General features: G+C 49.2%; 1 protein-coding gene and 2 long non-coding RNA genes across 10 annotated transcripts; 1 reads left to right on the top strand and 2 right to left on the bottom strand.

The window, feature by feature from the left end:
• Nucleotides 1-486: 486 nt before the first annotated feature.
• Nucleotides 487-13,565, bottom strand: LOC310711042 (polycystin-1-like protein 2). 8 transcript variants are annotated; one of them, XM_083512475.1, is made up of 23 exons: nt 11,917-12,754; nt 11,406-11,531; nt 11,192-11,277; nt 10,818-10,890; nt 10,064-10,119; nt 9,799-9,858; nt 9,392-9,553; nt 9,135-9,259; nt 8,755-8,884; nt 8,107-8,235; nt 7,584-7,791; nt 7,278-7,462; nt 6,827-7,057; nt 6,183-6,287; nt 5,939-6,096; nt 5,454-5,603; nt 5,056-5,258; nt 4,429-4,622; nt 3,422-3,566; nt 3,111-3,330; nt 2,836-3,022; nt 1,957-2,039; nt 487-1,060 (listed from the first exon to the last, which is right to left on the bottom strand). In XM_083512475.1, the coding sequence occupies exons 1-23, from the start codon at nt 12,224-12,226 to the stop codon at nt 1,042-1,044; spliced, it is 3,345 nt and encodes a 1,114-aa protein (XP_083368601.1). In that variant the 5' UTR covers nt 12,227-12,754; the 3' UTR covers nt 487-1,041. The 8 variants fall into 8 exon arrangements, 6 of the variants coding, with proteins under 6 accessions (XP_083368601.1, XP_083368602.1, XP_083368600.1 ...); XM_083512476.1 differs by having other exon boundaries at nt 5,939-6,093; nt 9,135-9,262; nt 11,917-12,753; XM_083512474.1 differs by having other exon boundaries at nt 9,135-9,262; nt 11,917-12,750.
• LOC310711045 lies at nt 9,858-22,959 on the top strand. Its single transcript, XR_014528351.1, has 5 exons — nt 9,858-9,976; nt 10,766-10,942; nt 13,587-13,714; nt 21,242-21,337; nt 22,872-22,959. It is a non-coding gene; the product is annotated as an uncharacterized lncRNA (long non-coding RNA).
• LOC310711044 lies at nt 18,239-23,406 on the bottom strand. The gene is made up of 6 exons (XR_014528350.1): nt 23,322-23,406; nt 22,829-23,093; nt 22,097-22,279; nt 20,997-21,396; nt 19,750-20,733; nt 18,239-19,714 (listed from the first exon to the last, which is right to left on the bottom strand). It is a non-coding gene; the product is annotated as an uncharacterized lncRNA (long non-coding RNA).
• Between the last annotated feature and the right edge of the window lie 182 nt (nt 23,407-23,588).

Here is a 23,588-nt window from a genome sequence, read left to right as displayed (position 1 = left end):
AGTGGGGCAGACAGGAAGGTGGCAGACTCCCCTTCATTAGAGGTTTCTAAACGGAGGCGAAGGGACCCTCCTTCCAGGGAGGTTGGGCTAGTGGGATTCCTCAGGAGGTAGGAGTAGATGACCCTCACAGTCCCTTCCAACTCTACAGTTCTATGATTCTTCTGGACAAGTGCTGGCGAGTCTCCAGCATGAGGTTTTACAATTTACTGCATGTCACTGCCAGGGGGCCACCATGGCGTTTGAAGTGGGAATGGGTGTCTGGATCTGGGCCTGTCCTGGGCCTGGGCCCCTGAGAAGCCAATCATGAAGTCCTCAGAGAGTGAAAGAGAGCTTCCACGGACACCACTTAACTGTAGCCTGCCATTTATTCGGTGTGGGCTGCGCCTAGTGCTGAATCACTTTGCAAGATAGCACACAGCACACATGGACTTCTTACTGGGGAGAGGAGGCTTGACTTCATTGCAATCACACACAGAGTACTTAAAATTGGAATATAATAAAGCTCCATTTATTATAAGAAATATATACTTGGATAGAAAAGAGTTCCTAGTTTTAGCTAATTAATCTTAAAGCTACAAGGGAGTCATGCTTGCTCTTTACTCTCGGCAGAGATACATCCATAGATGTCCTCTCTCCTTCAGCTTCAGAAGGAAGAGGGGGAAGCAGGAAGTTTGGTCACTGTCAGGAACCCTAAGAATATCAGTCTAATAGTAAAGGAAAGGTCATCACAGAGATCAAAGGGCAGTTAGACAATCTTGGAGGTTCCCTTCTCTATCCACTTTAACCTCAAGCAAACCCTCAGCAAGCTGAGTTGCATCCCAACTCTTTCAACACTCAGTGAGTTCAGGGTTGGCTCCATTGGCAGGTTACAGAATGGGACTTCACTGTCCCCCTCCCATGCTGTGCCCTCCCGTTCCTGCAGAGAGATGGTCCTGGCCTTTGTACAGGTGTGGGTGACATCATGTTGGAGAGGCTGATTGGAGGTCTTGGGCACATGGCGTGGCAAAAGCCAAGGTGGCCTCGCAGAAAGTTGTCCTCCCATCACTGGAAAGAGCACAGCCTGCAATCACAGAGGTCGAAGACATGGGTCAGGATGGGGCCCTAGGACTGCTTCCCAGCATATTTTCTACTCCCTTGGCCCCAGTCCTGGAGCTGCAGTGTCCCTTAGGATGGTTAAATTACTGGTAACCTAATATGTCTGCTCTAGTCTGACTGGCAGTGGCGTTTCAAGGCCACGAGCAAAGAGAGACTACTCGAGATCTTTTTAATGGAGAGTGTCAAGAGTTAGGAAGGCAGGGGGCCTACAAAGCAGCTGCTCTGCCACTGGGTGGTGACTCCTCTCCACCCCCACTGTGCACATGCCAGTCACTACCTTTTAGTCCCTCCCCAATCTCCCCTTCCACAGGGGACAGTCCCAGTCCTGCCCTTGCAGGGGCTTCAGTTTAAAGTGTTTCCTTCCTGTTTAGCAAGCCCAGGAGATGCCTAGTGTAGCCACTCTGCATCCTCTGAGTCTCCCAGAGCGGGCCCTGGGCTACCTGCTCTTGGCAACCAGAGGTGCCCACACCAGCAACTGGATTCCTCCACCAAGCCTGCATGCCTTGCCGGGCCACTCAAAGCAGCAGAGGAATGGTCCAGGTGGGCTCCTAGTCATGCCAATCCAAAGTGGAGAGGCGTGATTCTTCTCTGTGTGTGCATAACCTTCCCTTACGGGAGGTGGAAGAGGGAACAGACGTAGTACTGAAAACGCTTCCTCTTGCCTGGCCACTGTCGTGAAAGGAATTTTTTGAACTTGAGTTTGTTTTCTGCAGTGGGTGCAGGGCATTCTCAGTGCCACCTTTGCCCTTCTCTACTTGGAGGCAGTCCAGGCCCCAACCCTCTCTGGGGAAGCCCCTTTCCCTTTCCCTCCTTCAATTCATCCTGCCTCTCAACTTCTGCAAGCCTCCTTCCTCCCTTTACCGGTCTTCCAGGTCCAGGGCTGCCTCATCTTCATCCTCTGCTTTCTTCAGTATCAGGGCACAGAAGATGGCAAAGCTTATCACCTGCAGTGGGTTTCATGGGAGAAGAGGGATGGGCAGGATCTGCAGTCATTTTGCCCCCCCCCCCATCCATAAAACAGAGGGAGCATCTGTAGGCTTCCCTTTCTCCAGATGAGCCAAGCCCCACACTTTGTGCCAAAACACCACAACAAACTGGTGTATGTGTGAGGGTCCTTTGGTTAATTTCTCCCCCACCCCCTTGAAATTCATGGGAAGAAGAGAGGAGATGCAGTGGGTGTTTGCAGTGCTCCAATGCCAGACACCTGTCCCAGACAGGCAGACAGGTGGCAGACACATACTTGAGATGAGGAAGAAGTATGTGCACCGTGATTTCTGCTGCTGCTGCTGAGATGTCCCCTCCCCTATGGGTTGCCAGTTGAGGAGTATCACAGACCCTGAGATTTCAGGGCCCAAACCTGAGACCTAGGGGCTGCCCCTGGTGGTGTCAGGGGCACAGACCCTGGTATAGTCACAAGGGTCCTAGAGACAGAGGTTAATTAGGAGAAGAGTGGAGGTAGTTCCCCAGAGTGTCTATGCTATAATTTGCATCCAGCTCCTGCTGGTCCGAAGTGTGCATGCTCTATACACAGTCTTCTGTGTACATACACACACACACACACACACACACACACCCCACTGGAACTCTCACCCATCTAGCGATTCAAGCCCTTCACCTGCCACCTGGAGGGTACTAGGCAAACCTGAAGACTTCAGATCAGACTTAGAGGTCTGGCAACCCGACCTCCCGTGAGAAGGCCCCCCAGGAATGCTAGGTTTGCTCAGCCTGGCTGGGAAGTACCTTGAGAGGCTGCAGGATGAAGAGAGCCTGGCCCATGGAGATGGCAGTGGAGATGAGCCAGCGTTCGGTGCTCTCCTTGCCATAGTGGAAGCCATAGAGCAAGGAGAAGAAGGTGGCCACTGCGCTGAGGGAGACTAGCAGGGTCCACCCCACCCAGGCACCCCACCAGGGCAAGTGCCACCTTCGGCTGTGGAGGAACAAGAGGAAGGCATGAGGAGGAGGCTCTGCAGGGTAGGCTTCTCTGCCTGCTCACGGAGCCTGTTTGAGCTACCTACATGGAGCGAGAGCGGATGGGGCTTGCTAGCTCAAGACGCCTGGCCATCTCCTCCACGCGCTGCTGCAGAGCCGGAGGGTGCTTGGCTGTCGAGACTCCTGGTTCCAGCTCCCCCAGGAGACGGGAAATGTGCCGCAGCTTCAGGAGGAGGTAGCGGTTGCAGTAGGTCTGGTGCAGCGCATCAGGGCTGGGTGCCACACTGGAGATCTTGGGCTCCCTCCCTGCAAGCAGAAGCCACAGCGTCACCATCCTCTGGGAGTCTAGCAGGGCTGCCCAAGGCAGGCAGGCAGGCAGGCATGGCTGGGCTCTCACCTGCTGCCTCCTCTTCGTCCCCAGGATCAGGGTGGATAAAACGAGCCAGCCACTGCAGAAGCTCCTCAAGGTCCATGTCGGGATGTAGCAGCTGTTGGCTCTGCTTGCTGGCTTTGCTCAGCGTCTCCACTGCCCCGCGCAGGCTCTAGGGAGGGAAAGACAAGCATGGGTAGACGGGAGAGTGGCAGGCGACTGGGGCACAAATGCACCCAACAGGCTGAGGGTAAGGTGGGCAAAGCTGGGCACAAGAAGATGTAGCAGATGGGAGAAGTGCTGTGGGAGATTTGCAGCCAAATCTAACAATGCATATTTTTGTGAGTTAGCATGTGAAGGGGTTAAGACCATAGGGTCACATTATTGAAAGACAGACTCGGACCATAGAAATGTAATTGGTAGAGATGGTTCTGTGTGGGGTCATTTCCCCTCCTCTCTTGGGAATGAAGAATCAAGGTATTTCCTGTTCCTTCCCTCTCTCTTTTCTCTTCAACCAGCAATGGAGCAGACATATATCCTATCACTCCAGCATTGGCCACATGCCTCAAGCTGTTCATACTGTAAATATAAGTATTTTGCCTGCATGTATTTTACTGCTGTTGCTGCTGAGAACAATTGCATGACTATGAGTAAGTAAACATATTTTAAACTTACTTCTCAGTCTGTGTCTGGTTCTTTGTTAAGGGGCAACCAGCTTGCTTTGTGGTTGGACTGAATTTAATGAATGCTGCACAGCCTTTTCCTATGCTTTCTATTTTTCTGCTGAGGATGAGACTTTGAACTCTGCTCAGCCCTGTGTTTTAAACGAAGCGATAAGCTGATCTCCTTGTATGTTCAACCCTGGGACCAAGTTCACTGGTGCAAGAAGGATCCTGGGGGACTTGGGGCTTGGGGGAGAGGTAGCTGGGGATCGGGTGGGGGTTCTTGTCCACTGCCAGCTCAGCCTTGACCTTATTCCAAGGGGAGGCACAATGGGGAAAATGCCCTGGGTCCTGGAGAGCTCTTGTCCCTACCTCATGCACAGTGTCCAGGGTTGTTGGGCTGACAGGGGCACTGGGCACAGCCGTTGCCAGACCGGGCTTTGCATGGCTCTTGCGTGGTTCAGCGTGGCGGAAGATGAATACAAGGAGCAAGTTGACGGGGAAGGTAATCAAGGCACTCTCCACACTGATCATGATGTCCTTCCAGGAGAGGGAGAAGCAGCTGCCTGTGTATCAACAGGGGGGGAAAGTGCCTGCAAGTGGACCTACCAGTCACTACTCTTTGTGCCCCAAGGAAGCAGGAAGGAGGCACCAACTGCTACCTGCACAATCAGAGGCAGGATACCTCTAGATTCAGAGGGTGGGGGATCAAATGTAGGAGAGGAGCCTTGCTTGTGGGCTTCCCAGGAGGCATCGGGTGGCTATTGTGTGAGAAGATCCCACCCGCAGTTGGCCTGATCCAGATGCACCCAGGCTCTTCTGAAGTCCTAATACATGAACGTCCCTCCTGCCAGCCCAAAGGGTATGACTGCGTTTGTCCCTCCAGTTGTGGCAAGAGGGACTTTCCTCCACTGGCAGGAGTTGGAGCAGAGGAGTTGCACAGCCCCCTTTTCCATGCCAGTGGCCCTTGGGAGATATCCCATGTGGCACAACCCTTACCAACATTCAGGAGCTCGGGTGAATCATGGGGCACCTCCCAGAACATGAGGCTGACAAGGGCAGAGCAGAGGAGGAGGCAGAAGCCGCAGGAGAGGCCCTGGACCCGCGTGACGGGCCGCCCGTGGCCTGTCCGGGTCAGCAGCACTGTCAGCACTGTGTGCTCCTCCCGTAGACCACTCAAAGTCCTTTGCCGGAAGATGGGCCTGCAGAGTGGTAGATAGATGGGTGGGAGCAGGACCCAAGGTAAGGCTATGGGAGAGCCAGAGGAGGAAGACAGATGGAGTCTCCAGCTCTGCCTGGGAGGAGGCGGTTCGGAGATCCCTGCTAAGTTCATGCACAGTGGGCAGGTGGGGGCTGAGGACACCCAAACAGACTCCCCCGTCTCTTGGTAAGCCTACCAGAATGCTGTTAGCTGGTGCTGTGGAGCTGCTAGGAAATGCTGGGCGGTGCTGTGTGGGGCCCCTGCTGCTGGGACGTGCCACGGCTGGCAAGAGAAATGGAACCTCCTACTTTGCTGCAGGTCTCGCACTGTGATGTGGGCGGTATTCCTGAGGGAAGGGGATGGGTAGTGAGTGCCAGGCAGGAGGCTGGTGCTCCTAGTGCCCCACTTGGAAGAAAGTCCTGCCAGGCAGAGGAAAGAGGCCTCCCTGCTGGATAAGTGCCAGGTGTGCTGACCCCCCCCCCAGCCCCGCCTCCTCTCGGATGCCTGAGGATGGTCACCCTGACACAATAACCACCTCTGCCCCATTCAGAGAGAGGGAGAATTGTGGCATGTCCAGCAGAGGCAGGCTGGCACCCCATGGGAGGTGGGCAGTGTCCGCATGCCGGCACAATGTCTCCAAGTGGGATGTCACCCACCCACCCTACTTCTGGGCAGACTGACCAGGGCAGCTGTGGGGTGAAGTGGGGCTCCTGCCACAACCAAATACTCTGGAGCTCTCCCAGTGGGTATGGTTCCCGTAGGAGGAAGAGGCTGGCATCCAGGGGCAGGCGCCGAGGCTTGCTGACACCAGACGATCCCTGCAGGCAGATGCAGACCTGCTGGAGATGAAAGGGCTGGGTGAGCTCTGGGGCAAAGACCAGGCCCCCCACCCCACCCCCTCCATCACTCAGGGCAGACCACTCACACAGGGGCTGCCTCCGGGGGCCTTCTGCTGGCCATGCAGGCAGATCTGGAGCAGGTAGCCGTACTGGGCACAGGGATCATCATCGGACAGGAGGGCTGGCCCTGCCTGGGAGAGGGAGGGGGGTGTGAGGGGTGGCGTTTCTAGGGTCATGCTCTGCCACGGAGCAGCGCAGGAGAGCAGAGAGTGCTGAAGCCCCATACATACAGTTGTCCTTCCCACTTGGCCCCAGTGAAGACCAGAATAAGGGGATCTCTTTTGCTGGCAAAGAGATATGCAAACCTTAAATCCACATGGAATCGTTAGACAGAACAGAGTTAGCAGCATCTCACTCAGCTGTATGTTTATAGAGAGCAAAATGCAGTCATGACCATTTGTAGCAAATAAGAAGCCTCCCCCGCCCCTAGCCAACCACACATTTTGGGGTGGGGGGTGAGGAGATCAGAGTCCTTTCCTCTCCACATGGCGTGGGAGAGCAGCTGGAGAACCCTCCAAGAGTTCAGTCTCCAAATGGTGGCTGTTGCTGAATGACATGCCCTTCTGGGAGAATCACCACCTAAGAGCTGCCAAGGGCCTGTGGGTTTGTGCTGCTTGCTGCCAGACCCCCCCCCCCTTACCTCTGGCCCTCTCACCACACAGCAACTTACCTGGTGCAGGGGGCGTGTATCCAACCAGCGGGCCCACGCCACCCCCACCAAGTAGAGGGCATAGACGACTCCCAGGACCACGACCAGAACTGGGTTCTTGTTCACCTGGCTAAAGTACTCTGCTGTGCGCACCACATCCAGCTGGACTGGCGCCACCCAGAAGCTGCTGCCAAAGAAGGAGAGGTGGGTGCAGAGGCAGTGGACTTCCGCCAGGCTGCTGCTCTCTCCTACCTGCAAACAGGGTGGGATTAAGGGTGCTTCTGGGCAGCAGATCACCTTGGATATTGCTCACAAAACAGAGATCCAGATGCTTTAAATAAAGAAGCAGCAGTCTGGTCTTGAAATGGGATAGAAGTGTTTTTAAGGACCAGATTCTGATTCTTCCCTGCCTCCGGCAGTAGGGAGCGCAAGGTACCCAGATTCCCTTTGTTTCTTGAATGCCAAGACTCACCTTGCAGCCTGCCTCTTGCCACTGGGCATCAAGCAGGTGCCGGGAGACGCACTGGATCCCATAGGTGCTGACATGTAAGGTGGCAGGACCCTGGCTGGCAGAGAGATTCAGCGGTACCACCAGGAACTGAAGGGCTCCTCTCAGGTCACGAAGAACTTCCTCCTTCACTAGCCAAGTGTAACCATCTGCAGGAGATGGGGGCGGGGGGGGGGCAACACAAAAGGGAAACCATTTTAGGAAGAGGTCCTCACACTCCCCAGGCCGAAAATGGAAGCAGAAGCCAGCTCTTCTGTCCCCCTGCTATACCCAGGCCGATGTTGGGCTCAATGGGCTCCCGGAGTTGCTCGCTTGGCTGCAGGAAGAGTTCCAGAGGCCCCACAGGGTCCAGGTGAGCGTGGATCATCAGGGACCCCCCTGTCCATGTCATGTTCGCAGTCAAAAGGAGGGCCTCCCCTGGAGAGAGGAAGGCAGCTGGCTCGGCAGGGGCTGTAGGCACAACCCGGGGCAGGAAAATCTGGGATGGGAAAAGAGAGCAGGATATCACTGGCTGCTACTGCACCACCACAGTGAGATGAGCAGCTGCCTCAGGCTCTCACCCGGAGCAGAGGCAACCTCACTGATGGAGGTGAGCTGCAGTGGGAGAGAGGGAAGGATGATGACAGAGAGACCAGACCCTGTACTGTAGGCTCTCCCACGCTAAGTGGCCGGCCTACCTGGTGGCTAATCCAGCTGATCTCCACACCACACTGATCCTTGCCCTCTGGAGATGCTCAGTAGCCTTACAGGGAGGAAGGCTCCACTCAGCCCAAAGTCTCTAGGCAGGACATACCTGGACAGGGGTGCTCAGGTTGCTAACGCTGATCTGGCTGCCCTCAGAAAGGAGGTTCAGTTCAGCTACAGCTCCTGTGACCCCTTGCTCAGAGCTCGGGGAAAAGGGGCTGCCCAGGAAGCTCACCATCTAAAGAGAGAGGGAGAGAAGAAGAAAGGGCCCCTGCTGAGGGGGACTGCCCCACCAGCCATGCCTGCTTGGCCACACTTGGCAGGATGGCTAGGCGCTCCTCCCCGCCTCCTCACGCTCTGCTGCCCATTTTTGGAAACATGGCTGCTTACTGTTGGAAGCACTGGGTAGGTAGATTGAGTAGGGCCAAGTCAGGGGACCTTGGTTGCAGGGGTGTGGCAAAGGGGTTTCATGAAATGTTTGGAGTCCAACCCAGAAGCATGAGGCTCCAGAAGAGGGAGGGAGGGAAGATGCCTCTGGGTGCATCGTCAGGCTGATCTGAAGGAGCCAAGTCTGAGTGCTGGGCCCCAGTGCATTCCACAGCACAGCAAGCGACTCCTTGGCTGGGTGCTCTCTGCCTTCCTCCTCCTCCTGGGGTAGCAGCAGTTGGCAGAGGAAAGTTTCTGTTTCATGGAAAGGGAAGGCCACTGTGCCCAGTCCAAAGGAGAGGGCCAGCCACACACTCCTGCACCCTCTGACCTGCACATCCACTGGAATATTCTGTGGCATGACGGCTCCCAGCGCAGACTGCTCTGGCAAAATGACTCTGGCTGCCCATGGGTTGCCAGGGAAGGAGAACGCCATATTGCCCAGCCTGGAAGAGTTCACCCTGAGCCAGGGAGACAAATGGAGTTAGGGTTAGAGCCAGGGCACAGCAGATGGTGCCCGGGACCAGGGTGCCCCAGGAGAGCTGCCAATCTGCATGACAGCCAGGCAAATGTGAGCCAGCTGCCATGATAAGGGAAGGGCAGATGGCTACCTCATGGCCTTACTGCCAAGATCTTTCTCCCTTCCCTTCCCAGACCAGTCAAGCTTCCTACCTTCCCCGTCACCCAATGGCTGCAAGCCTGGTAGCTTACCTGTGTGTATAGATGCTGATGAGAGGCGTCTCCATGGTGATGGCATCACTGCTGCCCCCCAGTTCCTGAAGAGCTTGCTCCAGCTTGTGAAGGATCTGCATCAGGGTGCCAGTCAGGGGCTCATGCTGCTGGAGGGAGAAGTGGGCAGTTACTGGGGACTCAATCTCCATCCAAAATGGGGCAATATGGGATGAAGGGACCCATGCACCTGCCTGTCCCTCCCCACCAGGGCACTCTGGAGTGTGGTTTATTCTCACCTGGATGTTGATGTTGGGTGAGCAGGGGCCCAGAATGACCTGCAGGAGCCGGCTGGTGCCATGGACTGCCAGGAGGTTGAGGAGGTGCCAGTGTGGGGAGGCTGGAGGCATCCTTTTCAGCAGGTCCTCACTGACAGCCTGAAGAAACCCCACCTCCTCTTCCTGGCACGCAAAGGCACATGATATTAATGTTCCTCCATGCCCATGCATTGCCCAAAACCCTCAGCACTAATGGGGGTCCCTCAACTCCTTCCATGAAATGTTCCCTATCACCTCTCTTGGAAGAAAGAGCCTCTCAGGACTTGGCCTGACTCTCTCTTCAGGTTTCCCATGGGAGCTACACAGCCTTTGGAGTTGGGGCTCAGTCCCTTCTGGGGCATCCGCCCTCCCCATGGGCCCAGTCATACCAGCTCAGAGGCACTCCAGGCACCATTGTTCACCGGCAGTGTCAGTCGCTGGAGCAGCTCCTGCAGGCAGAATCAGGAGTTTGGGCTCAAATGCTGGCAGGCAAAGGCAGGTTCCCGGCCTACATAAGGCCTGTGCTAACCACCAGAAGAGAGGTTGGCTGTCTTGAACCAGAGGAAGGTTGGTGGCTCTGCTGTGGGCCTCAATGGGGCTGGGCTGAAGGGGGGTCCCCTCCCCAGATACTCCCTCCCAGTGGGGCTCTTTTACCTGCTGCCAGGTCCTGGGAACAACATCCTGCAAGGCCTCTCTGATTGCTGATGTCTCTGGAGGCAAAAGGAGAAGTATGAGCAAGAGTCTTTTCTCCCCTCAGGGTCCCCCTACACAGAAACAGGCATTTTGGCCTCCATAAACACAAACTTCTTGCGGTGGGCCTGTTTCAACAACAAGTTGCTTCCTTTCAGGGGAAAACCACTGCCCTGACTGGCAAAAGGATCAGCCTCATGATAAGGGATCCATTGGCTACTATATTCCTGGTTTTACATTATTACAGTTGCTTATTTTCATACTGAGCATTGCTTCAGGCCCTTTCCATTGAGGAGGTAGAACATGGTAATAAAAGTTTATCTGAAATAAAACTTGTTAAAAACAGTTAATCACGGGTGCCTTGCCCCTTGGGCATAGCTTAAACAAATACCATTGGTAAATGTTGGAGTTGTAATTCTGTACAGGCAGGTTGAAAGCATATCTTTTGGTTGTGCTGACATCTACAATCTTTTTGAAAAGATGGTCTATGTGAAATTAGATAAAATACCCCTTTCAGCCCCACAAATATTATTTTAGGGCATTTAAAGGGTTTGTTAAAATGAGCAGAATGACCCAAGATCATTCTCGATGGACTCGATGGCCCTTGTGGTCTATTCCAACTCTATGATTCTATCATCAGCCTCTCACAATTGCTTATACTTGCAGATGACCTACTCTTCAATGCATTACTTCAGAAATCAATAAATCCCCACATCACCTGGGTACTTCTGCTTATCACCCAGATGCCGCCGCATGAGCCTTTGTGGCCTCCGCCCCATGGAGGTCAGATCCTGGTGGCAGACAGAGAAAAAAGAGTGGGACAGAGTAGTGCCACTGTACCAGGTAGGATATGTCACCCAATAGGCTTTTTTGGAAGGGGCAGGGCAAATGGTTCCCTGTTAGGAGCTTGCCCAGGAATCATGCCCAAAGGAATTGTCTGGAGGGTGGCTAAGAGGTAGCAGACAGGCTGCTTTTATTGCCCCCCCCCATCCTCTGCCTTGGTGCATCCGCTGGAGTTTGGTTTCAGGCAGCAGGAGGAAAAGCCTATTTGCTTTGGACTTGGAGGGAAGAGAACTGGCCACCATCACCTACCAGCTGAGCCTTCTGTTTTTGCCAAGGCCTGGAGCTGTTGGCACTTCTGGCCGCTTTGACTGGGCATTCACCTCCCTCCACAGGACCTGCCAAAAAGACCATCCTGAAAGGGAGCCCCTTCTGGATCAGGAGGACCAATCTCTGTCCTCAGGGATGGGTTGGGGTGGGGTGGGGGTGTCAAGGTCACACCCTGGCAGCCCAGCTGGTCTCTCACCAAATTCGCAGATGAAAGGACGCCTCTGGCGGCACGTGGGCCCGGTCGTCTCCTGCAGCAGGCCCAGGTTGGAGAGGAAGGTGCAAGTGGGGGGCTGGTGAGCCCCATGCAGATGAGGCTGGGCTCCTGGGCAAAGACACAAGAGGCCAACATGGGCATGGTGGTAAGCTGGGCAGGGCAAGGGCCTTGCCCCCTTGTAAGATCTGACCACAGTAGGCAAAGCGGGGTGGGATGCTCTTGACAAAGCAGATTAAAATAAGCAGAATTCTACACTACAAGCAAAAGAGCCAGCTCTCTGCAGCACAGTGCCCCCCACCTCCACACCCTGCCCCTCAATGTGGCTCCCCAAATCCCAGCCTTTAACCACAGCCAAGCCAGCTGTGTAAAGGGACAGGGACTCCCAGACCTGGCCTTTGTGATAGAAACCAGGATGCACCCTCCACCTTCTGGAGTAGAAACCACTCCCCGCCTCTGCCCATCCCTCTCAGGTGCCCACACAGGACTGACTTACCTGCCACCACAGGCTTGGTTGGGCGCTTGGAGACCCACCAGACCCCAGAAGGCCCTCTCATCTGCCCCCTCCTCCTTCTCAGAGCACCCCACGTCCTTGTCTCCTCACAAGGGACCTGTGCCAAGTGCCCTCCCCATCGGCCGCAGGCAGCCTGGGCATCCTCAAAGGCCAGTCTTTCCTGGGCAAGCTGGTAGCAATGTCCCTGGTGCTCCCTTAGCACAGCCTCAGGCGTGGTGACAGGCACAGCAGTCCTGCACAGGACCCAGAGCAGCAGGGCTAAGCCGGGAGCTGCCTGTGCCCTTAGCGCCATCTCAGTCTGGCAGGATAGGCAAGATGGTCCCAGCAGGGCTCTGCTTGCTCCTCTGGCTAGAAGCCCACATGAAACACAAGAGAAGGAAGAGGCCAAGCTCTCCCGGTGTCTCTATTTGCCCATGAAAATCAAGGGGGCAGCTGGGCAGCTTCCACAAACACTGGGCAGGGAAATTTGACTCTAGGAGGAAGAGGAGGATGACAAAGCTTGTGGGCCAAGATTGTGGTGGGGAGGGCACATAGGAATAGCTCACATCTGCAATCTTTTTGGAAATAGGTTCCAGTGAAATTTGACATTATTTTTTGCCATCTTAAACAGAGTGTGGGCACCATCACCAGAGAAAGCTTCTCTACTTTATTCTCTCTTTAAAATTATGCATACCAGCCTTGCCCAAGCTGGTACCCTTTGGACTACCACTCCCCTAGTCCCCAGCTGGCACAACCTTGTGATACTAGAACTGATGGGAGTTGTAGTCCAAAGCATCTTCAGGGCACCAGCTGGGAGAGGTTTGATGTATGTCAAATGTGACCTTGGAGTCCCAGGCTGTTTTGCATTATTACATGTTGTTTCCCTTTAAAAATATAGTCTAAACACACAGCAGCCTTTCTGGGGAGAAACTCCTGCTTTCAGCCTCAAATATTGAATGCACTTCTTTGATCACAGTGGTTAGATAGCAACAGTTCTGCTGTAGAAATCTGAGTGAAATTCAAGATCTCCACCAGCACACAGGAACATTATCTTTTGAATGTTTTTAATTCCTGTTTTTAACAGTCTCCTATTGTTTGACTTAGGGACGCAGGTGGTGCTGTGGTTTAAACCACAGAGCCTAGGACTTGCCGATCAGAAGGTCGGTGGTTCGAATCCCCGCGACGGGGTGAGCTCCCGTTGCTCGGTCCCTGCTCCTGCCAACCTAGCAGTTTGAAAGCACCTCAAAGTGCAAGTAGATAAATAGGAACCGCTCTAGCGGGAAGGTAAACGGCGTTTCCGTGCACTGCTCTGGTTCGCCAGAAGCAGCTTAGTCATGCTGGCCACATGACCCGGAAGCTGTCTGCGGACAAACGCCGGCTCCCTCGGCCCATAGAGTGAGATGAGCCGGTCACGACTGGACCTAATGGTCAGGGGTACCTTTACCTTTACCTTATTGTTTGACTTTAATTTTAATTAACCACTTAGATATTTTACTGTATTACAATTAAGTGGCATGTGGGTTTTGTTAAATAATTAAAGTTACCCTCAAAAGTATGTTTTCCTATCAATTAGTATAAAATAATGCCCTCCAAAATGTTATGAGGTCGATCTGATACCAATTGCTCCTGCTTCTCTCACTGTGCTGCCATGTTCTCCTCCTCCTCACTCCCAGGTTTGTTGCTCTCGCATTGGCTCCCCAGTCTCACATTTGCAGGAAGGGGAGGCTAGGAATGCATCTGGCTGGGGAAGTGTGGTTTGCAAAACAACAGAACCTGTGACAACAACAGGCTGGAGCTGGAGGCAGGAAAATTTTTTTGACTGTACTCACCTTGCTTTTAGTAAACAAGGTTTTTATCCCCCCCCCCCCTTTCAAAAACCTGGCAAACCTGGTCAACCAGAGACAAGAGTAGAAGGAAAGAATTGAGTACAAACACCATTAATGGTTCAAGATGGGAAGGGTGTAAATAATAAAATTATTATTATTATTATTACTATTTTTTATTAATTACCTGTCTCCAGCATGAGACCACTTCCAGACTGTTACTGTTTTGTGCGTGGGATTCAATACACTCCTGGCAAATTGAGGTGGTGCAGTTCCAGTGGATTGGGCCCTCTTACACAAGAATAAAAATGGATTTTTGCAGTAAGGAAAGCGCCGGGGCAATGCCCTGGAGAGTGTGGTATATAAAAAAAATGCTTGATAAGGTATCATACAACCTCCCACAAACAAATCAGGAAGAATGTTCAATAAACAGGTTGTCTACCAAAATCAACCTGTTGCTGTTCCTTTCACTTAATTAGTTATTCTCCATCCTCTCTGGGTTCTGGAAAACTGAGGCCCATTGTGAACTGGGCAATTTGTTTTAATTTTTTGAGATATTAGTTTTCTGATATACCACACGTGCACAAAACAGTGGGTTTTTAAAAAGGGAGTGTCTTGCCTCAGGCCCATGGAGGCAGTTTGCTAATGAAAGTACAGGACTTAGTAACAGAGGGTATTAATAGAGGGCATCCAGAAAAAACATCACCAGGTTTTTTTTATAATAAAAATACTCGTCCACACGTTGGCCTTTTTTCCTCTTACGAAATTTTCTTTACTGTATATCCTTTGCTGTGTTATCTGTATATTGGGGAAATCCAAATTAAAGCAGCTTTGGGTAGGATTCAGGCTGCCATTTGGATGAGGACAATGTGTGGATGCACTGAATCCACTTTAAGCTGCTGTGTGTACATATCCCACGAGAGGGTGCTGAAGAGCAGGACTAGGAACCGGGTGATGATTCCTCTCTTGGCAATCCAGCAAAGGCTTGACGGTTAACCCGTTTAGCCTTGGCTCTGGCCAACAGATGAACGGCATCATGGTTGGTTTCCCCCAGCTTGAATCTAGTCTGGTCGTAGGTATGAAGGGAGTAATGGCCAGAGACCTGCTTGGGCAGAGTTTATTGCTACAAAACAGGCATTATTATTATTATTTGACTGATGTTTTAATGTATTTTTAATATTTTGTTGGAAGCCGCCCAGAATGGCTGGGGAAACCTAGCCAGATGGGCGGGATATAAATAAATGAATTATTATTATTATTATTATTATTATTATTATTATTATTATTATTATTATTATTGGCACACGCTTCCTATAACATTCAGGGCTTAGCTCAGGGATGGGGAAATATTCTGCTCTTCACTAAAATAATCCCAGAGCAGGGTGTAGCAAAATACTGACTCAAAATTACATGAAGTCAATAAGAAGATTAAAACATCAAAAACAATACAAGTCACATCATGGATCCAGCGGGTAGGGATTTCCACCTCTTCATCATGAACATGATGCTGGACTATTCACATACTGGAGGTTGCTGTTAGGCTGTAGTTCGACACAACTAACAGATCTTTCAAAAAGTCTTTGGGGAAAGTTGTCACATTGTTATGCTTCCAAAAGGCTGTAATGAAAGTGGAACAGCCATTTAAACATGGTGAAACACCTCACGTGTAGGACTCTTTCACCTTGGGCACCAGAACGGGTTTGTTAAACTGGTTTTATTACATGAGTCATGAACACTATCCTTGGCCAGGGCGGATACCCGCAGGGAACAGAGCACATGCGTGGAACACCAATAAATTACCTGTTCTGCATTTAAAATAAACACCTGCTGTCACCCGCTTAAAGAGATCCTAACCGTGCTCTTACTACACAAGCAAAATATCTGTTTAAAATTCAATGTGAGCTTTGCATTTCCATAGCCTTGTGGAGTTCCAGAAATAGCTTGCTTGCAGCATTGTCATATCTAGTCCTGTTGGAAAAGTGTATTTTTTTATATTAAATGTGCAATTGCAAATCATGAAAGCTTCAAATGCTGTAGTTGGGAATTACTTTTTAATTAATGTTTGAAAGGTTGTTGTATTTCCCTTTCTGGGGGCTGCATGTTCTGTTTGCAGATAACAAAGATAGCAGAGGTGTTGCCTTCCTTCCTTTATGCTATAAAATCTCTGGGATCTAGGTGGCACTGGGGAAGGGTGGGGTACCAAGAGGGAATTGCTTGCCCATCATGTGTAAATTAGAAAGACAGAGTGTGAAAAAGGCTTGTTTCTAACTCCAGAAGATGGTCATCTGCCAGACCAAGCTCACCCTCTGAGAGCTCCACTTGCCTCTTTTTTTGCCCACCCTGCTGTCTGAGGCAGCTGCCTCACTCTGCCCCGATTGCACCACCTTATTCTCATCACTTATAAATTTATCTGTGTCAAGATGAGCTCTTGTACTACAGAATTTCCCATTATACCACTATCTATCAAGATAAAAGAGGCACATTTTCACCAGTTCATGTTATGCAGAAAAAGAGTTGGAGAGAGCAGCCGTAGTTATTGGCAGCAAATAAGGTGCTGGATCCAGACAGTTGTAAGAGCAGGCCCACTGAATTCAATGGGACATACTGGATCCAACAACTTTGTCAAGATGTCAGCTGTAGCTTGTAATAACTTCTGCAGTAGGAATGGAGCGAAAAGAAAACTTCCCTTCTTTTTAAACAATGTGTCTCATTCTAAGTGTTATTTATTTGTGTGTCAATCACGCTCCTCTCCCCACTGTTTTATAATTTTCCATTTGGCAGGCTCTGGTATAAGTATGTGTTTTTCCTCATTCTTCCTCCAGCGAGCTATGGAATAGGGAGTTTCAGTTGAGGCCCAAGAGAGATCTGTGGAATTCCCTCCCACTTCATATTCTTTGACAGCCACTGAGGGAAAGGGGTAGGAGGAAGAGAACAGTGGTGGGGTCCATCTTGGGTCTTATCAGGCTAGTCAGAAATGAGTAAGTCACACACATCCCAAGCCTTTATTTCCCAGGACTCCCAACTAGGATTTGGGTAGAAACTCTGTTCTCATAAAGGCAGTGGCATTCTCAGGAAAAAAAACACCAGTTTCTATCTTTTTTCTTTTCTTTTTAATAGTAACTGAAGAATTATGTGGGATTGTGTAGCACTGGCCCAACAGCACAGCCCATTCAAGTGGTGGCATTGCTTACACTAGGACAGCCTTTGCCAGCCTGGCACTCTCCAGATGTTTCTGACTTCAGCTCCCATGAACCCCAGGCGGTATGGCCATATGATGCTGGGGGCTTATGAGAGCCATGTCCACAACATCTGGCGGCATCCGGTGGTGAAGCCTGCTTGAGGCTAATGGGGTGGCCAGCTGTCAATGCCTGAGTGTACTTGCTTGAGACAGACATGGGATGGTGCTTTCTGTCAGCTCTGATCTGAGAGCTTCCCAGAGCCACTTCGTGAAACAGTTCTGGATGAGGTGGCCCATCACAATACAGCCAATCAATTGTTATGTATTCATGGGAGACAATTTTGAACTCATACACTAAACTACTTAGGAGCAGGAACATGTCACCTGTGGTTCAGGAAATTAGGATCCAGTGGCCCATTCCCATGGATGTTTGCCTCAAAGTCAATATAACTGTGTTCAGTGAGGTTTGCTTCCACTTAATTCTGCAGAGGATTGCTGCGGATGTGATATAAATAAGGACAATCATGTAAAACATAACTTTTTTTCAATCCATAAACTTCTTGCACTACCAGGCCTGTTTTGCCTCCAATCTCCAAAAGGAAAAATTTAAAAAATATTAATTTGTTTATCTGAAAACTTTGTTTCCACCATCTGATCAGGTGCCTTTTGTGACAATAAACACACATGAATATGACGTTCTTTCCCTCAAAGAAGTGGCACGCACACACAATCCGGTTGCTAATTGTGTTATTCTCTATCCAGCATGGTCAACAGTGAGATAACTGTCAGCATCCTACTACCTCCTGGCACCTCTAAAAAGAAAGCAGGGAAGGTGGGGGAAGAGTCACCAGGTTGATGTCCACTCACTCGCCTTCTGTCATGGTGTCATCATCATTCCCAGCCAAGAAAGTCTCTGGTTTTGCTGTGCCAAAAATGGGCCAGGAAGAAACAAATTACAGTCATGTTTTTACTTGTTGTCTTGGCTACATGATTTATGAGCCTCAGTGCAGCGATTAGAGATGAAAGAAAACATTCCAGGCCCAGGACCCACACATTGCTGAGGTCTTGTGTGCCTGGCCTTCTGCAGGAGTTACTGTAAAAGCAGGCGGGAGGGAGGGGGTCATAGGAAGTGACCCCACCCTCCCAAAAGGAAAATTACAAGGGGCACACTGGTGAGCACATATACTGGGTGCCAAGTGCCTCGTGGCTCCTGCTGTATGAAACTATCCCTGCCTGGAGAGAATCAAGAGCGTTTTCTAGGCCCTACTGTGGGTAACAGCTATGCAATTATTGGCATCAATAAAGGCAACATGGGAGAGTCAGCTACATGCATACATAGATACATATTTTTATTTGCATGCTGCCTTTCCACAGCTCAAACCATGCTCAATTACAACATGAATATGTAATTACAACATAACAAAAGTCATGAACAATAAACAAAACATTAAAAAATACACAGAACAGAACCAAACAGAACAATGCCCACATAAATCACAAGAAGATCTAAAATAAAGATACGAAAAACTAAGAGCAAGCCGCCCCCCCAATACCTCAGCCCAAGAATATTTTGTGAAGCCTCAGCTTTTGTAGCTAGAGTCAGTCAGGGGCCCACCCTCCCAGGCCAGGTGGGGAAAAAGTCTGCAAGGGAGGGATCAGGACACCCAGGACTCACAGCCAAGATGGAGGAGTTTGCATGTGGAGGAATGAGAAAGTGGGCTTAAAGGTTTAGCCAGAGAAGTTTCTTCTGTATGACAAAGTTGACAATGGTCATGATCCTCAGCCCAAATGCCAAATTCCATCGATCCTTCTCTGTCATAAGACCACATGCTTAACTGTGAACAAGAAGGAAGGGCAGGGACATAGTTAAGGTTGATGCAGAGAATCGTTGGTTTAAAGGCTGTGCTTTAACAAGCAGAGGGAAATAATCTTTACTTAAGGAATAAGAACATGAGAGAGAGAGAGAGTTTTTTGAGGAGTAAACATCAGAGAGACAAAGGTCAGCAGCATTATCATCAGAAAGAAAAATAGTCTGCCATCTCTTCTCCTTACCTGGCTCAGTCAACCACTTCTCCCTTATGTCCGCTTATCCATGACAGAAATTTGTTGCCTTTGAAGGGCCCTGAGCACATGTATAGGATGTTGCTGATGGAATGATTTCCAGCAGGATCATGCCCCAGAACCACTCTTATTAGTAATAAGACACTATTTATTTGGTATGTCAGAGGAAGTTTCTGCTTTCTGCCAGAGTATTCCACAGGAACAAGGACAGTAACTGGCTTGAGAAAAGGTTTGATCTACTCCATAAGACATCAAACCACAGACGATAAAAGTGTAACTCTGGAAGGTGGTAAAAGGACTTAAGCAAGAGTAACTACCTCTCATTAGCAGATCTACATAAAGGAAAAGACAAAATGGCAAATAAGGTAGACCTCGTTGGTGTAATTATTTAGGCATAATTCTCTGTTCTAGCCTTCCACAAATTGGTGTCCTCCAGGTGTGTTGTACTATAGCTCCCTCCCACCCCAGCTAGTACAGATGTAAGTTGTGATTCAAAACATCTGGAGGGTGCCTGGTTGGGGGAAATTGTTATGTTGCATCCTACTTAGGGGCTTATTGATTTCATGTCTGGTTTCTACAGCTGCTGCTATCATCTGTTCTATAAGTACAATTGGATTTTTGGTTACCACTGACATGAGCCAAGTTGGTAACCTCCATGTTTTCTATGGCCAAGTCACTGTCCATTTCAACTGGGTAATTATTGTGGGAGTTGTTTGCAGTCAAAGCTAACAATGCACACCTATGCTAGTTAGTAACAAAGCTAACAATGCATACCTATGCTAGTTAGTAAATGAAGGGGTTAAAGACCACAGAGCTGTAAATTACTAGAGAAGCGACAGATAGGTCACACCCCCTCACATTTGAGAATAAGTATTGTCTGTTTCTTGTTCCTCTCCTTCTTCTGTTGAACCATGTAAGCTGAGCAGATGTTTGAGACTTAGGCCGCATGTTTGAGATTAGTGTTTGCCTTTTGTAATCAATAATATACTGCCTGTGTTGTTTCTGCTGTTGTATTGAACAATGCATGAGTGAGACATGTGTTTACTGTAAGTAAAGCATTTAAACTTACTAAAGTTTGTGGTCTATTCACTCTGAGAAAGCTAGAGGGAGAAGAGAACAGTAAGCACTTAAAACTTGGACATTTAAAGATCTAATAAGCTATATTTCCCCCACTTTGCAAATGCTGCATAGATCTGAGTTTTAAACTCTTCTGGGGGCTGTTTTGGCTACAGAGTGCGTGAAGTCCCATGTTTGTTTGTTTTTATTCTAAGCAGTCAGCCGTTTTTTCTTTGTAGTTCCCCACACAAATGGGACTTCAGGAATAACTAGCATTCCCCAGTTATTTCCCAACAATTATGATCTCGCTGGGCTTGTTAACTTGACAGCTCTGGTCTCCTATTCCTATGGGTAGTTTTCAAGATCCAAGTCCAATCTGTGGCAAAGCACAAGACTGGGTAGGACAACCATAAATTACATTTCACTCTGCTTGAATTTGTGAAAGGAATGTGGAACTGGTAAGGCATTTTGTATGGCTGGCCCTTGGTGAGGCTGAAACTCCCATGATCTCAAAGCAGCACCTGTTATGTAGCCATCAGAGTAGGTATCAACAATGCAGATATTAGGTACAGGGTGTGTGGAAGGCTTTCAGCAGAGGAGGAGTAATATTCATGAAAATCTAAGAGCTAATTTTCAGATATGTTTTGAAACAGAAGGATTGGTGCCTTTAACATGTACCTGAGCCCATGTGAATGTTTATAACTACAGTGGTACCTCGGGTTACATACGCTTCAGGTTACATACGCTTCAGGTTACAGACTCCGCTAACCCAGAAATAGTACCTCAGGTTAAGAACTTTGCTTCAGAATGAGAACAGAAATTGGGCTCCGGCGGCGCGGCAGCAACAGGAGGCCCCATTAGCTAAAGTGGTGCTTCGGGATAAGAACAGTTTCAGGTTAAGAACAGACCTCCGGAACTCTGGGCGGCTTCCAACTGAATATTAAAAACAGTACAGCATCAGACACTGTATAGTAATTCAACACAGAATTGGTGAGTTAGACAGAAATATTGTTGCTCCCCCAAAGAATCTCATAATATGGTTTGAAAGACAAGGGGGCAAATTCATCCCCTCCTCACTCCCCCCACCCTTTGGAGGGCTTTCCAGAAGCCCCAGATAACAACACTCAGGTCATCTTTCAACAAATAAGCGAACTGCTGTAATGAAGGGAATAGAACTACCCTACCTACATTTTTGTTTTTATGACTGCAGATAAGCTGGAGCCACCGTGCAGATATGGAAGCATCGTGACTGTGCGTCTCTGGCCTGTTGTTATCTCAGCCCATTCCAACCCTCTGCAACTTGATGGTAAATAAATGAAGAGGCTGTTGGGCTGCCCTCCAGCTCATGTGGTTTAACTTGCTTAACTGGAAAATAAAGAGAAATGCACATTTCCTGTGAAAATGATGGCTTTCCACACTCCCCTCAACCTGAAAATATTTCCCGTGACTGAATAAACAGAAGACAGGAAGGCAAGGCTGTCATAGGGGGATAATCAGGCAAAAAGAGAAACACACACCCCATAATTCATACAACTTTTGTATCTGAATGTGGTGGGGCCCCTTTCCCACCCATCTCCCTTGTCAGTAAGAGCAGGTGAAGAACTAGAGATCACGTCTCAAATACTCAGCATTATTGGCAAAGTCGTGTAATGTTACTCTGAAAGCTGATGCATGTACTTGGATCAATCACTTTCTTGCCCTCATATGCCAAGGTCCATTTGTGCAGTGATGTGAATCATTGCTCAATTCAGCTGAACCAATTGCCAAAGCCCAGAAAGCTTTTGAAATGTAGCTGCACTTTGTTGGTGAGGTTCAAATGAATGTGTGTCCTTAGTTCAAACATTTCACTGCTCAGAGACCCATGTATACATCGGGAAACAGTGACATGCACAACTCCTTAGCTTGTATCTGCTTTAAAAGTTTGTCAGGCTGCTCAAGATACAGTTTAAACATTTATATCTCCCCACACCCTCAATTTTTATTTTTTAAAAAATCCAAAATAGATTAAACTGGGACATGCAGCAACTGTTTCAGTCCAGGGTTCTAGTTTCTCTATCTAATTCACCTTCCTCAACCTCCGTCTTCCTGTTCCAACCCCCACCAACTTGCAATCCATCTCAGTTCTGATAGGGCTGTTTCTGGGGTCCACCCCACGTTCCCAGCTTTTTGTTTCTCCCAGCTGATCAGTTCCTGTTGTGCTGGTGCTACTGTTTTGACTGCATAAGAAACCAGCATCACAGCCTGAAGACTGGAAACAGAGGGTATGGTTGTGGTGTTGTATGAGGATAAATGTACAGAAGAATCATTAATAGTGTAAAAATATTTGGCAAGTGAGTCACATTTATTTCAATCAGTATTGATCCTAAGAAAGCATGCCTAGGTTTGCAACTAAGCTTAAAGAAAATCCAATTAAATTAGCAAGATATTTTCTAAATATAAGTAATTTTGTAAACTTCTTAGAGATTTTATTTCAATCAATCGATATGTGAATTTTGTTACATAAATAAAATAAATAAATATATTTAGGACTGACAGTCATTTCCGCACCATATGTTGAAAGTACTCTCACAGCACTTTAACTGTTATGGCTCCCACCAAAGAATCCTGGAAGCCAGCTTGTTAAGTGTTCTGGGAATTGTGGCTCTGTGAGGGGTGTCCTAAAAACAACAAGAAATTAATTTGAAACAGATTTGTTCTAATGTGTTTGTGAAATGATTGTTGATTAGTGTTTTCTAAGTTATGTTTGAAGGTCTGTTGTGTGACCCAATGTAGTGGAGGTGGCATCTACATAAAACACTTACATTCAGTTGCTTAGCCTTTGGTAACTTGGTACCTTCTAGGTGTTTTGGATGACATCTTTGGCTGTGATGGGAGCTGTAGTCCAAAACAACTGGAGGGCACCCGGTTGATGAAATCGGCAATAGCAAGTGTTGCACTCTTCAAGCTCTTTAGAATTATTTCAGCCTGAGGGTTCTTCTGAAAACTCCTAGGTGGACTCCTGGTGCTCCCTTCAAATCCCAGGTAAGGCAGAGGTGGAAAGATATAACTCATTTTCTCATTCACTTACAGTGGTAACTCAGGTTACATACGCTTCAGGTTACAGACTTCGCTAACCCAGAAATAGTGCTTCAGGTTAAGAACTTTGTTTCAGGATAAGAAAAGAAATTGTGCTCCGGCGGCGCGGCAGCAGCAGGAGGCCCCATTAGCTAAAGTGGTGCTTCAGGTTAAGAACAGTTTCAGGTTAAGTACGGACCTCCGGAACGAATTAAGTACTTAACCCGAGGTACCACTGTATTTTAAAATATTATTACGTAATATTGACAGTCCCCTTCCTGGATCCAGAAAACCTCCCTGCCAGAAGAGCCCTTACACATAGGTAAAGGTAAAGGGACCCCTGACCGTTAGGTCCAGTCATGGATGATTCTGGGGTTGCAGCGCTCATCTCGCTTTACTGGCCAAGGGAGCTAGCGTACTAAGCTGCTTCTGGCAAAACCAGAGCAGCGCACGGAAACGCCGTTTACCTTCCTGCCGGAGAGGTACCTATTTATCTACTTGCA

The sequence above is a fragment of the Podarcis liolepis genome (genome assembly GCF_965112155.1).
Source record: "Podarcis liolepis genome assembly, chromosome: 7".
NCBI lineage: Eukaryota > Metazoa > Chordata > Lepidosauria > Squamata > Lacertidae > Podarcis > Podarcis liolepis.
This window is presented reverse-complemented; position numbering and strand designations above follow the sequence as displayed.